This window comes from Oncorhynchus nerka, linkage group LG20 (assembly GCF_034236695.1).
Source record: "Oncorhynchus nerka isolate Pitt River linkage group LG20, Oner_Uvic_2.0, whole genome shotgun sequence".
Classification (NCBI taxonomy): Eukaryota; Metazoa; Chordata; class Actinopteri; order Salmoniformes; family Salmonidae; genus Oncorhynchus; species Oncorhynchus nerka.
Window position 1 is genome coordinate 49666794 of NC_088415.1, and position 15786 is coordinate 49682579.

The 15786-nt window shown below is 42.8% G+C and overlaps 1 protein-coding gene across 1 annotated transcript in view; it reads left to right on the forward strand.

The window, feature by feature from the left end:
* The window catches only part of LOC115120562 (histone-lysine N-methyltransferase PRDM16-like), a 329075-nt gene that overhangs the window by 223726 nt on the left and 89563 nt on the right, over window positions 1–15786 (forward strand). The window contains exon 2 of the mRNA XM_065006067.1: window positions 10671–10808. Within this exon, the coding sequence (XP_064862139.1) occupies window positions 10671–10808 (138 nt within the window). The remainder of the gene's footprint in view (window positions 1–10670; window positions 10809–15786) is intronic.

Here is a 15786-nt window from a genome sequence, read left to right on the forward strand (position 1 = left end):
TACCAGTCGGCCAACACTGCCTCATTGGCCTACATTAAAACTAGACATCATAATATTTTACCAGTCGGCCAACACTGCCTCATTGGCCTACATTAAAACTAGACATCATAATATTTTACCAGTCGGCCAACACTGCCTCATTGGCCCACATTAAAACTAGACATCATAATATTTTACCAGTCGGCCAACACTGCCTCCTTGGCCCACATTAAAACTAGACATCATAATATTTTTTACCAGTCGACCAACACTGCCTCATTGGCCCACATTAAAACTAGACATCATAATATTTTACCAGTCGGCCAACACTGCCTCATTGGCCTACATTAAAACTAGACATCATAATATTTTACCAGTCGGCCAACACTGCCTCATTGGCCTACATTAAAACTAGACATCATAATATTTTACCAGTCGGCCAACACTGCCTCATTGGCCCACATTAAAACTAGACATCATAATATTTTACCAGTCGACCAACACTGCCTCATTGGCCCACATTAAAACTAGACATCATAATATTTTACCAGTCGACCAACACTGCCTCATTGGCCCACATTAAAACTAGACATCATAATATTTTACCAGTCGACCAACACTGCCTTATTGGCCCATATTAAAACTAGACATCATAATATTTTACCAGTCGACCAACACTGCCTCATTGGCCCACATTAAAACTAGACATCATAATATTTTACCAGTCGGCCAACACTGCCTCATTGGCCCACATTAAAACTAGACATCATAATATTTTACCAGTCGGCCAACACTGCCTCATTGGCCCACGTTAAAACTAGACATCATAATATTTTACCAGTCGGCCAACACTGCCTCATTGGCCCACATTAAAACTAGACATCATAATATTTTACCAGTTGACCAACACTGCCTCATTGGCCTACATTAAAACTAGACATCATAGTATTTTAACACTGCCTCATTGGCCTACATTAAAACTAGACATCATAATATTTTACCAGTGGGCCAACACTGCCTCATTGGCCCACATTAAAACTAGACATCATAATATTTTACCAGTCGGCCAACACTGCCTCATTGGCCTACATTAAAACTAGACATCATAATATTTTTACCAGTCGGCCAACACTGCCTCATTGGCCTACATTAAAACTAGACATCATAATATTTTACCAGTCGGCCAACACTGCCTCATTGGCCCACATTAAAACTAGACATCATAATATTTTACCAGTCGGCCAACACTGCCTCCTTGGCCCACATTAAAACTAGACATCATAATATTTTACCAGTCGACCAACACTGCCTCATTGGCCCACATTAAAACTAGACATCATAATATTTTACCAGTCGGCCAACACTGCCTCATTGGCCTACATTAAAACTAGACATCATAATATTTTACCAGTCGGCCAACACTGCCTCATTGGCCTACATTAAAACTAGACATCATAATATTTTACCAGTCGGCCAACACTGCCTCATTGGCCCACATTAAAACTAGACATCATAATATTTTACCAGTCGACCAACACTGCCTCATTGGCCCACATTAAAACTAGACATCATAATATTTTACCAGTCGACCAACACTGCCTCATTGGCCCACATTAAAACTAGACATCATAATATTTTACCAGTCGACCAACACTGCCTTATTGGCCCATATTAAAACTAGACATCATAATATTTTACCAGTCGACCAACACTGCCTCATTGGCCCACATTAAAACTAGACATCATAATATTTTACCAGTCGGCCAACACTGCCTCATTGGCCTACATTAAAACTAGACATCATAATATTTTACCAGTCGGCCAACACTGCCTCATTGGCCCACATTAAAACTAGACATCATAATATTTTACCAGTCGGCCAACACTGCCTCATTGGCCCACATTAAAACAAGACATCATAATATTTTACCAGTCGGCCAACACTGCCTCATTGGCCCACGTTAAAAGTAGACATCATAATATTTTACCAGTGGGCCAACACTGCCTCATTGGCCTACGTTAAAACTAGACATCATAATATTTTACCAGTCGGCCAACACTGCCTCATTGGCCTACATTAAAACTAGACATCATAATATTTTACCAGTGGGCCACCACTGCCTCATTGGCCCACATTAAAACTAGACATCATAATATTTTACCAGTCGACCAACACTGCCTCATTGGCCCACATTAAAACTAGACATCATAATATTTTACCAGTCGGCCAACACTGCCTCATTGGCCTACATTAAAACTAGACATCATAATATTTTACCAGTCGGCCAACACTGCCTCATTGGCCTACATTAAAACTAGACATCATAATATTTTACCAGTCGGCCAACACTGCCTCATTGGCCCACATTAAAACTAGACATCATAATATTTTACCAGTCGGCCAACACTGCCTCCTTGGCCCACATTAAAACTAGACATCATAATATTTTACCAGTCGACCAACACTGCCTCATTGGCCCACATTAAAACTAGACATCATAATATTTTACCAGTCGGCCAACACTGCCTCATTGGCCTACATTAAAACTAGACATCATAATATTTTACCAGTCGGCCAACACTGCCTCATTGGCCTACATTAAAACTAGACATCATAATATTTTACCAGTCGGCCAACACTGCCTCATTGGCCCACATTAAAACTAGACATCATAATATTTTACCAGTCGACCAACACTGCCTCATTGGCCCACATTAAAACTAGACATCATAATATTTTACCAGTCGACCAACACTGCCTCATTGGCCCACATTAAAACTAGACATCATAATATTTTACCAGTCGACCAACACTGCCTCATTGGCCCATATTAAAACTAGACATCATAATATTTTACCAGTCGACCAACACTGCCTCATTGGCCCACATTAAAACTAGACATCATAATATTTTACCAGTCGGCCAACACGGCCTCATTGGCCTACATTAAAACTAGACATCATAATATTTTACCAGTCGGCCAACACTGCCTCATTGGCCCACATTAAAACTAGACATCATAATATTTTACCAGTCGGCCAACACTGCCTCATTGGCCCACATTAAAACTAGACATCATAATATTTTACCAGTCGGCCAACACTGCCTCATTGGCCCACGTTAAAACTAGACATCATAATATTTTACCAGTGGGCCAACACTGCCTCATTGGCCTACGTTAAAACTAGACATCATAATATTTTACCAGTCGGCCAACACTGCCTCATTGGCCTACATTAAAACTAGACATCATAATATTTTACCAGTGGGCCACCACTGCCTCATTGGCCCACATTAAAACTAGACATCATAATATTTTACCAGTCGACCAACACTGCCTCATTGGCCCACATTAAAACTAGACATCATAATATTTTACCAGTCGGCCAACACTGCCTCATTGGCCCACATTAAAACTAGACATCATAATATTTTACCAGTCGGCCAACACTGCCTCATTGGCCCACATTAAAACTAGACATCATAATATTTTACCAGTCGGCCAACACTGCCTCATTGGCCCACGTTAAAACTAGACATCATAATATTTTACCAGTCGGCCAACACTGCCTCATTGGCCCACATTAAAACTAGACATCATAATATTTTACCAGTTGACCAACACTGCCTCATTGGCCTACATTAAAACTAGACATCATAGTATTTTAACACTGCCTCATTGGCCTACATTAAAACTAGACATCATAATATTTTACCAGTGGGCCAACACTGCCTCATTGGCCCACATTAAAACTAGACATCATAATATTTTACCAGTAATACTGCCTCATTGGCCACATTAAAACTAGACATCATAATATTTTACCAGTCGGCCAACACTGCCTCATTGGCCTACATTAAAACTAGACATCATAATATTTTACCAGTCGGCCAACACTGCCTCATTGGCCTACATTAAAACTAGACATCATAATATTTTACCAGTCGGCCAACACTGCCTCATTGGCCCACATTAAAACTAGACATCATAATATTTTACCAGTCGGCCAACACTGCCTCCTTGGCCCACATTAAAACTAGACATCATAATATTTTACCAGTCGGCCAACACTGCCTCATTGGCCTACATTAAAACTAGACATCATAATATTTTACCAGTGGGCCAACACTGCCTCATTGGCCCACATTAAAACTAGACATCATAATATTTTACCAGTCGGCCAACACTGCCTCATTGGCCTACATTAAAACTAGACATCATAATATTTTACCAGTCGGCCAACACTGCCTCATTGGCCTACATTAAAACTAGACATCATAATATTTTACCAGTCGGCCAACACTGCCTCATTGGCCCACATTAAAACTAGACATCATAATATTTTACCAGTCGGCCAACACTGCCTCCTTGGCCCATATTAAAACTAGACATCATAATATTTTACCAGTCGGCCAACACTGCCTCATTGGCCTACATTAAAACTAGACATCATAATATTTTACCAGTGGGCCAACACTGCCTCATTGGCCCACATTAAAACTAGACATCATAATATTTTACCAGTCGGCCAACACTGCCTCATTGGCCTACATTAAAACTAGACATCATAATATTTTACCAGTCGGCCAACACTGCCTCATTGGCCTACATTAAAACTAGACATCATAATATTTTACCAGTCGACCAACACTGCCTCATTGGCCCACATTAAAACTAGACATTATAATATTTTACCAGTCGGCCAACACTGCCTCATTGGCCCACATTAAAACTAGACATCATAATATTTTACCAGTCGGCCAACACTGCCTCATTGGCCCACGTTAAAACTAGACATCATAATATTTTACCAGTCGGCCAACACTGCCTCATTGGCCTAGATTAAAAATAGACATCATAATATTTTACCAGTCGACCAACACTGCCTCATTGGCCTAGATTAAAACTAGACATAATATTTTACCAGTCGGCCAACACTGCCTCATTGGCCTACATTAAAACTAGACATCATAGTATTTTAACACTTCCTCATTGGCCTACATTAAAACTAGACATCATAATATTTTACCAGTGGGCCAACACTGCCTCATTGGCCCACATTAAAACTAGACATCATAATATTTTACCAGTCGGCCAACACTGCCTCATTGGCCTACATTAAAACTAGACATCATAATATTTTACCAGTCGGCCAACACTGCCTCATTGGCCTACATTAAAACTAGACATCATAATATTTTACCAGTGGGCCAACACTGCCTCATTGGCCCACATTAAAACTAGACATCATAATATTTTACCAGTCGGCCAACACTGCCTCATTGGCCCACATTAAAACTAGACATCATAATATTTTACCAGTCGGCCAACACTGCCTCATTGGCCCACATTAAAACTAGACATCATAATATTTTACCAGTCGACCAACACTACTTCATTGGCCCACATTAAAACTAGACATCATAATATTTTACCAGTCGGCCAACACTGCCTCATTGGCCCACATTAAAACTAGACATCATAATATTTTACCAGTCGGCCAACACTGCCTCATTGGCCTACATTAAAACTAGACATCATAATATTTTACCAGTCGGCCAACACTGCCTCATTGGCCTACGTTAAAACTAGACATCATAATATTTTACCAGTCGGCCAACACTGCCTCATTGGCCCACGTTAAAACTAGACATCATAATATTTTACCAGTCGGCCAACACTGCCTCATTGGCCCACGTTAAAACTAGACATCATAATATTTTACCAGTCGGCCAACACTGCCTCATTGGCCTACATTAAAACTAGACATCATAATATTTTACCAGTCGACCAACACTGCCTCATTGGCCCACATTAAAACTAGACATCATAATATTTTACCAGTCGGCCAACACTGCCTCATTGGCCCACATTAAAAATAGACATCATAATATTTTACCAGTCGGCCAACACTGCCTCATTGGCCTAGAATAAAAATAGACATCATAATATTTTACCAGTCGACCAACACTGCCTCATTGGCCTAGATTAAAACTAGACATCATAATATTTTACCAGTCGGCCAACACTGCCTCATTGGCCTACATTAAAACTAGACATCATAATATTTTACCAGTCGGCCAACACTGCCTCATTGGCCCACATTAAAACTAGACATCATAATATTTTACCAGTCGGCCGACACTGCCTCATTGGCCTAGATTAAAACTAGACATCATAATATTTTACCAGTCGGCCAACACTGCCTCATTGGCCCACATTAAAACTAGACTCCATCATCGAAATAGTGTGGTGACTTTTAGAAGAAGTATATACAACAACTCTACTCTGTGTAAAGTAGTGCTTGACTTTTCTCTCTTCCTCAATCTGGACAGCGGACAGCTTTCATAACAGGCTGCCCCCTAACTGTCATGGGGGAACACACTCCTCTCACTGACCTCCTCCCATGCCCCCTCCTCTCTCGCTCACTCTCACTCTCACTCCCACTCTCGCTCTCTCACCCGCACTCTCTCTCTCTCTCTCTCTCTCTCTCTCTCTCTCTCTGTGTGTGTTTGACCCCACTCCTCTCTCTCTCTCTATCATAAGTAACGGGGATAGACAGAGGGCAGACCTAAAGTGTACAGATACAGTCCCATGGTGATACACATATGTAAACTGTCTTATAAGCACACGTATTGTTAGACACACACACATCATTCGCCATTCCCTGGCATAGGAGAGACTCGCCAAATCTGTGTGTTTATTGTGCTGTCTCCAACAGCAGAACAACAACAACCGCAATGTTCTCTAGGTTCTGCTGAGGACCCTCTGATGTTGGTCGACTTCCCCAGGATATGAATACATAAACCAGATAGAGCCAGAGCCACATTAGCTGCCACAAACCATTGTGCTGCCTGCAACGCTCTGCACCGCTCTCCCCTAGACATTTTAGTAAAAGCTTTCCTGTTTTCCCAAGCCGTGAACACTCTTTACAAAGAAATCTTTCAACGGACGGGAGGATGAAGTTCAAAAAGTGTGAGAACGATATGCATCCTGAAAACGAGCTGGGCAGTGGGTGATGGAAGGTTAGCAAAAGGTTTCTTGGCTTCTTTCTGTTCAGTATCTGTCTTGAAAATACGTACTCCTGAAATCAGAAAGGCATGCCTAGTGGAACACACACACTCTCTCTCTCTCATACACACAGACAGGGTCTCAGTTTTCAAGGTGTCACAGACATGGTGGTGTCATTGTGCCTCTTGACCCCCCACCTCCTTGTAACCTCCCCCGTCAAATCTGAACCAATCTCTCCGCAATGTGGTTTCGGTTTGGAGACCACCGCAGGCCTCCCCTTACACACGCACGCACACACACACACACACACACACAGTATTGCTGGGTTTGTGTTCTCACCCTTTGAGGCAAAGCACTAAGATCACAAATAGCACCCAAATCTTGTGCGGATCTACTCTTCTTTCAAGTAACATTTTCAGTCTCCCTATTTTCGTTACCTAGATAAGACTATGTGTGGACACACACACACACATGTATCGCACACAGATGCACACGCATACACACGTATGCAATCATGCATGTACACAGACACACACACACACACACATGGCAGACTGTGTGTGAAAGGCCCTGCCCTGAGGGGAAGTCCTGATCTCAGTTTCCCTTTTCTTCTTTCTCCTGGCTGGCCTTGATTAGAGAGGGATCACTCTCAGTCCCCAGCGACACCACTGTCTCACACACACACAAACATACACACACACAACCACACTCCCTTTAATTGGCCCCTTCCAATAAGGGCACTTCTTAACCCCGCTAAGTAGACTTTGGAGAAGTCCCATGGTATTTAACCTCTTAAAACAGTAAGAGAAACATGGAAAGCGCTCTTGTCCGTGCGTGGGCTGTACCCTAGCCTAGAGTTGGTGGCCTCTGTTCAGGTTGGTGTTTTACGACTCGTGTGCGTAGCCACTTTTCCAGAGAGGTGCCCCTCTCTCTGATGTCAAGAGGAGGAGAAAAGAGGGTAAATAAATAAACAATCCGTAGTTTTCTCTCCTTGTTGCACCTCATTTGAGGCCTTACGAATCAGGATAGGTGTGTGTGGGGGGAGTGTGTATGGAAGGGGTTGAGGGGGTGGTCTGTGTGTTTGTGGGGGGGGGGGGGGGGGCGTTTGTGTGTAGTGTGCAAAGTCTGGTTAGGAATCCCTCTGCGACCCCCTCCCCCACCCACACCCACCTACACCCCTCACCTTGGTCAAAGCTGTTCCCCATCTGTTCATAAAATATGTACAATACCTGAGCTTGAGCTCCCAACATGTGCTGGGACAAGTGCACTCTGACTTGAACCTGTGCAAGGCTTTTTTGGGGAGTTAATTCCACCTCTATGCCTGGTTAGTTTTTCGGTGACTGTTTTCACACAGAAAATAAAGGGCCTATTATTTCAGACTGCTTAATGCATAAATGGCGGCGGTGGCAGTAGCTCTTGTTCGAGTGACTGTTGAACTACGTTGTCCACCCCAGAGGGGAAAGTGAAGGGAAGACTGAGGCATTCTCTGTGAGCTTAGTGTAGAAGACAGAGTGTATCAAAGGAACATGGCTTCAAGATGACATTGAGATGACATCAGCATGTCTGGTTTCCAGTAAAGCACAAAAGAACAACGTTGTTCGGAAAGGAAGGAAAGATCTCACACAATCAGTATCTTAGCTCACTATCACCATCAGGCCAAATGATTTGCATGCGAGGCAGCCACAGGTTATTCTTCATGTTAAAGACCTGACTTGTTCCATGCTACATGAGTGTAGGTGCTAACAGGCGGTGTTATTTCCAAGCAGGCCAGTTAGCAGTTGTCTAACCTAACACTCTTCGCTTCCCACAGGCTAAACACAGCGCTATAGTATGAGGCACAGCTGCAACTTTGGGGCACGCTTACGATTAGTTAGCATATCGCACTCATCAGAACCGTGTGTGTACATGAACTGCCCTACTCACCTTGGACCAAACATGCTATTTCCATATTTACTCACAAAACACAGCCACCACCATCACCGACAGCTGACCTTCTGCATGTGCTCAGTCTCCGACCAGGAAGGCCATTCAGAATTTATGAGCTACAGAATTGAACGAGCCTCTGTAAATGCTCTCTTGGAAAAGCGGGACCGTTTTGACCTTTCGCAAAAGTCAAAGATAATTGGGGTGTGCCTCCGCCACACTTTAGATTCTTCCACAGACATTTGACTGAGGCAGAAAAGAAGAGCAGCCTTAACCCAAAGCATAAGCTTTAAAACCGTAACTCTAGAATTTAACTGGGAAGGTTAGGCCAGAATGTACATTTGTAGATCCTACAACTAACTGAAATGACTAAGATGTCAACACGTTACTATTAAAAACATGAGACTGGGTTGCAACAGATGAGAACTTGAGTGGTAGTAGTTGAGCCGAGTGGAGGCTGATTATGACCTACTACTGAGAAGCCCTAGCCAGCCCTGTCTCGTCTCGGTCCCCAGAGGATCTGCCCAGCGACCGACACAGTATCAGTTCCACCAGGAGAAATGAGATCTTCTATAGAGGAACAGAGCTGTGAGATGTTCACATCTCATTTGGGGGTTTCTTCCTCCTCGTTCCAGGTTCTTCTCAAGGCATAGAGTAGCGGACAGACACCTGGGTCGTGGTTATTAGGGCATGCGACGGAAAGTGTTTTTTTAAAAGCGTTTTGCAACTGGAAACTAAAATGAGCATTTCATTTTGGACAGTCCCTGTTTCAAGTAGATTTTTCCATTTGGGGACTAGTAAAGATTACATTGGAGCATTCAGACACTCTCACTCTCTATAAACTCACAGTCTTATTTGCCACCAGCGAGAGTCATTGTCTTGTTCTCATTTAAGTTCTTGTCTAGTGCCACCAGGCCTTCGTCATTCAGTCAGTGGCATTTGGTTGATGTTGTTTTGTAATAGTTTAAGCTCAGTCGTGCCCGGTATGTTCACATTTTTGTGAGAAAATTGATATTGGACGTGTATCACATATGCTCTGTTGAGGCCCCGCAGAAACCTTTAATGTTTTCTTTATTGGGAGAATTTCTCAGTCCTGTGTTCTTAGCATCAATCATGGCACAGCAGCTTTGAAGTACTGTATGTGTGGTGTAACCTTCGTCTAGAGAACACCACACAGCAGCTCGCGATCGACTCTCCTGTTTTCTTCCCTTACTTTCTGCCTCACAATGAGCTCCTCTCCACTCAAGTGGTAACCTGAAACCCGCTCCCTCGTTCTCGGGATGGCCCAGGGGATTACAAAGGGTGATCAATATGTGCCAAAGGAAGTCTTTAGAAAAGTGAAAGAAGCCACAGTTTTCAACGTTCCCCTCCTCCCCCCTCCTTTCCCTCTTTCCTCTCGCTGCTCGGAGGAGAAACAATGTTAGGGGCCCTTGGCAGATAGTGTTCTGTCTACTAACAGATATGGACACACAAACAATGTTGAGAAAGTCCACCCTCTTTGTATCCAACAGTCGCGTGACGTGAAACTATCTGGTTGTATCTGCTTTGCCCATTGTAATTAAGAAAATGTTTATACTGTATGATGGTGACTAAGAAATGAAACCCTAATAATAGCAATTCCACAATGCTATTGCTCTCTTCAGCAGGTATTCACACATCCTCCCATACTAGAGAAGATAGAGGCTCAGTTCAGTGTCTTTGCATGAAAGGTGCACCTCTGACCTATGTGTGTTGTCATCTGCTCTGTCCCAACAGGTGGTGGATGAGATGGGCAACGTCAAGTTCTGTCTGGACGAAGGCTCAGATCCCGGTGGGAGCTGGCTCAAGTATGTACGCACTGCCATCTCCAATGAGGAGCAGAACATGGAGGCGTGTCACCTCAGCGGAGACCAGGTGAGTGGCGCCTCCCTCCTCCTATGAGCTGCCAGCGTTTAGTGATTGACACCCCACTCCTCCAATCAGCTGCACATGGCAATGTCAGAGACTCGGGTAATGGCTATTGTCCTTCTTCCTACCTACCCATTGGGAAGAACAGTGGACTTTGCGCCAGTGTGTGTGTCTGTGTATGTGTGTGCGCGTGTATGTGCGTCATTGTTTCAAATCAAATCAAATTTGATTAGTCGCATACATGTTTAGCAGATGTTTTGTGGGGTGTAGAGATATTATTGTGTTCCTAGCTTCAAAAGTACAGTAATATCTAGCGATACACAATACACACATCTAAAAGTAAAATAATGAAATGAAGAAATATAGAAATATATACAGGTACTATATGGTATATAGTACCAGTTAAAAGTTTGAAAACATCTACTCATTCAAGGGTTTTCTATATTTTTTACCATTGTCTATATTGTATAATAATAGTGAAGACACTATGAAACAATGAAATAACACATGGAATCAAGTAGTAACCAAAAAAGTGTTGAACAAATCAAAATATATTTTAGATTTTAGATTCTTCAAAGTAGCCACCCTTTGCCTTGATGACAGCTTTGCACAATCTTGGCATTCTCTCAACCAGCTTCATGCGGAATGAAGGAGTTCCCACATATGCTGAGCACTTGTTGGCTGCTTTTCCTTCACTCTTCAGTTCAACTCATCCCAAACCATCTCAATTGGGTTGAGGTCGGGGGATCGTGGAGGCCAGGTCATCTGATGCGGCACTCCGTCACTCTCCTTCTTGGTAAAAATAGCCCTTACACAGGCTGGAGGTGTGTTGGGTCATTGTCCTATTGAAAAACAAATGATAGTGCCATTAAGCCCAAATCAGATGGGATGGCGTATTGCTGCAGAATGCTGTAATAGCCATGCTGCTTAAGTGAATTCTAAATAAATCACAGATAGTGTCACCAGCAAAGCATCCCCACACCATCACACCTCCTCCTCCATGCATCATGGTGGGAACCACAAATGCAGAGATCATCTGTTCACCTACTCTGCATCTCACAAAGACCAGGCAGTTGGAACCAAAAATCTTAGATTTGGACTCATCAGACCAAAGGACAGATTTCCACCAGTCTAATGTCCATTGCCCGTGTTTCTTGGCCCAAGCAATTCTCTTCTTCTTATTGGTTTCCTTTAGTAGTGGTTTCTTTGCAGCAATTCGACCACGAAGGCCTGATTCACGCAGTCTCCTTTTTTATTTTATTTAACCTTTATTTAACTAGGCAGTTGATGTTGTGTCTGTTACTTGAACTCTGTGAAGCATTTATTTGGGCTGCAATTTCTCTGGTAACTCTAATGAACTTATCCTCTGCAGCAGAGATAACTCTGGGTCTTCCTTTCCTGTGGCAGTCCTCATGAGAGCCAGTTTCATCGTAATGCTTGATGGTTTTTGTGACAGCACATAAAGAAACTTCCAAAGTTCTTGACATTTTCCGGATTGACTTACCTTCATGTCTTAAAGTAATGATGAACTGTCATTTCTCTTTGCTTATTTGAGCTGTTCTTGCCATAATATGATATGGACTTGGTCTTTTACCAAATAGGCCATCTTCTGTATACCACCCCTACCCTGTCACAACACAACTAATTGGCTCAAACACATTAAGAAGGAAAGAAATTCCACAAATGCACTTTTAAGAAGGCACACCTGTTCATTGAAATGCATTCCAGGTGACTACCTCATGAAAAGGTTTGAGAGAATGCCAAGAGTGTGCAAAGCTGTTATCAAGGCAAAGGGTGGCTACTTTGAAGAATCTCAAATACAAAATATATTTAGATATTGTTTTGGTTACTACATGGTTCCATATTTGTTATTTTATGGTTTTGATGTCTTCACTATTATTCTAAAAATAAAGAAAAACCCTGGAATTAGTAGGTGTTTCTAAACTTTTGACTGGTATTATATGTGATGGGATGTATAGACATTATAGACAGCAATTGGATATAATATATAGTATATCTGAAGAATACGTGAATAGAATAATATATGTACATTAATAGTTGGACATGGATTTGACTATAATACAGTATATGCATATTAAATTGGTAAAACAGCATGTAAACATTAAAGTGACCAGTGTTCCATGTCTATGTACAAATGGCAGCAGCCTCTACGGTGCAGGTTTGAGTAACCTGATAGGAGAGTGACTAAATTCAGGGCAGGCTACTGGGTGGAGGCCGGCTAATGATGGCTATTTAACAGTCTGATGAACTTGAGATAGAAGCTGTTTTTCAGTCTCCCAGCTTTGATGCACCTGGTACTGACCTCGCCTTCCGGATGAGCGGGGTGAACAGGCCGTGGCTCAGGTGGCTGAGGTCCTTGATTATCTTCTTCCTGGCACCACTCCGCCAGGGCTCTCACGTCCTCCCTGTAGGCGGTCTCGTTGTTGTTTGTAATCAGGCATAACACTGTTGTTTCATCTTCAAACTTGATTATTGAATTTGTGGTGTGCTTGGCCACGCAGTCATGGGTAAACAGGGGTTACAGGAGAGGCCAGAGCATGCACCCTTGTGTGGCCCCTGTGTGGAGATGTTGTTGCCTACCTTCACCACCTGGGGGGCGGCTGGTCAGAAAGTCTAGGACCCAGTTGCACAGGGCTGGATACAGACCCAGGGCCCCGACTTTAATGATGAGTTTGGAGGGTACTATGGTGTTGAAGGCTGAGCAATATTCAATGAACAACATTCTTACATAGGTATTCCTCTTGTCCAGATGGGATAGGGAAGTGTACAGTGCAATGGCAATTGCGTCATCCTTTGATCTATTGGGGCAGTGGGTCAAGGATGTTGGGGAAGGTGGACGTTATATGATCCTGAACTAGATCCTTAACTAGTCTCTCAAAGCACTTCATAATGTCGCTACGGGGCGATAGTCATTTAGTTCAGTTACCTTAGCTTTCTTGGGAACAGGAACAATGGTGGACATCTTGAAGCATGTGGGGACTGGGCCAGGGAGAGATTGAATATGTCCATGTGTGTGTGCATGCGCGTATGCGTGTGCGTGCCTGTTATTGTGTGTGTGTGTGTGTGTGTGTGTGTGTGTGTGTGTGTGTGTGTGTGTGTGTGTGTGTGTGTGTGTGTGTGTGTGTGTGTGTGTGTGTGTGTGTGTGTGTGTGTGTGTGTGTGTGTGTGTGCGTGCATGATGAGTAAAGTAATGGCTCTGTTGTGGGTCCAAGGCTAGGCTGTCAGTGCCTTGCTGAGGAAGTCACTCGTGAGGTAGAATAATAATATGCTGACACGCCCACGTCTCCTAACCACTCCGGGTCCTTCTCTGGGAGCCAGCCACAAGCCCGTCCAAAAAGGAAACCTGGAAATGGAACACTCCTGAGGGAACCCAGCTGAGCCTAACCCCAATGCCTGTGTGCCTCTTACATCTCTCACCAGTCATATGCTCTCTCCTCAAAGGTGCTCTAGTCAATGAGTAACCTTACGTCAATGGCACTGTATATCTGTAGTAGTAGGGAAGGGAAAAACTAGCTAATTTAGTAATAAAGTACACTCTTCTGATGGAAAACTCACTGAGCAGTGCCCAAGAAAGTATTCAATCTAATTGTTTGATGCTACCACCAACCCTCCAAATCAAAACCTAACATGGATATCAATGTTTGCACCCACAAGCTCTATTCTATTTCCCATCTGCAGCAGCATGTTGCCCAATTGTGAGGCTGATTAGCTAGACAAACAGGTCTGAAGCACGCTAAGCGAGACACAACATGGAATCCATGTTCGGTTTTGATTTGGAGAGGGCTGGTAGCATCTAACAATTTGATGTTATTCTTTCCTGGGCACCACTCGACAATGCAAACCACGATTCTTCAATCAGAACCGTCTACCAATTCTAGATGTACCTTGGGTTGTGGGAAAGGTGTTGCCAAACAGCCACAGCAACGGGTCGGGACATAACTCGGAAGCTGGGTAAATGTTATCAGCCTAGACCAGAGTGGACCTGGGTTAGCCCTAATCCTGTTTAGATTTTCACAGTAATGTCCTCTGCTACAGTCTGAAAACCCTATTCCCTATTACGTCCACAGCGCTCTGGTGAAAGGTAGTGCACTATGTAGTGAATAGGGTGCCTTTTTGACACCGACCAAATCAAATATCTATATTGTGGGGGTGTGGCCTGCCCCACATGTAATGGGTTGTTTTGCTGTTTGAATTTAATGCGCTGCTTTGCTATTGTTTGTGAAGCTTGTTTTGTCTGGTGGCTTGTTGGCACAAGCTTTTTATTCATTTACTAACACCACACACACTCACAATGCAAAAAATGTATCATTTATCTAACTTAGTACTTCTCCGCTTTTTTGGTCAGCATGCACAATGCACGAGTTGATGGAAATTTGTGCACGACAGGCAAATTCGAATATGGCAGCAACCTTTTAAAACCCCAGTAGATTATTTATTTACACATTTACTTGTTTGTTATTAATGTTGTAGTGTATCAGAAGATAATCATGCACATTTAAACAATTAAGGAAGTACTGCGTTGTAACGTTCGTCGTCGTCCTCTGACGAGGAGTATGAAGGATCGGACCAATATGCAGCGTGGTATGTGTCCATGTTGAGATTTAATAACACTGAACACCAAAAAACAAAATAACAAGGAGAATGAACGAAAACGAAACAGTTCTGTCTGGTGAAGACACAGAAACAAAAAACAATCACCCACAACTAAAATGGGGAAAACAGGCTACCTAAGTATGATTCTCAATCAGAGACAACGAATGACACCTGCCTCTGATTGAGAACCATACCAGGCCAAACACATAAATACTATATAGAAAAAAGAACATAGACTACCGACCCCAAACTCACGCCCTGACCAAACTAACACAAAGACATAATAAAGGAACTAAGGTTAGAACGTGACATGCATTTTGAATATATTTCATACATTTAAATGTATAAATAATTAGCATTCTTTCATTGA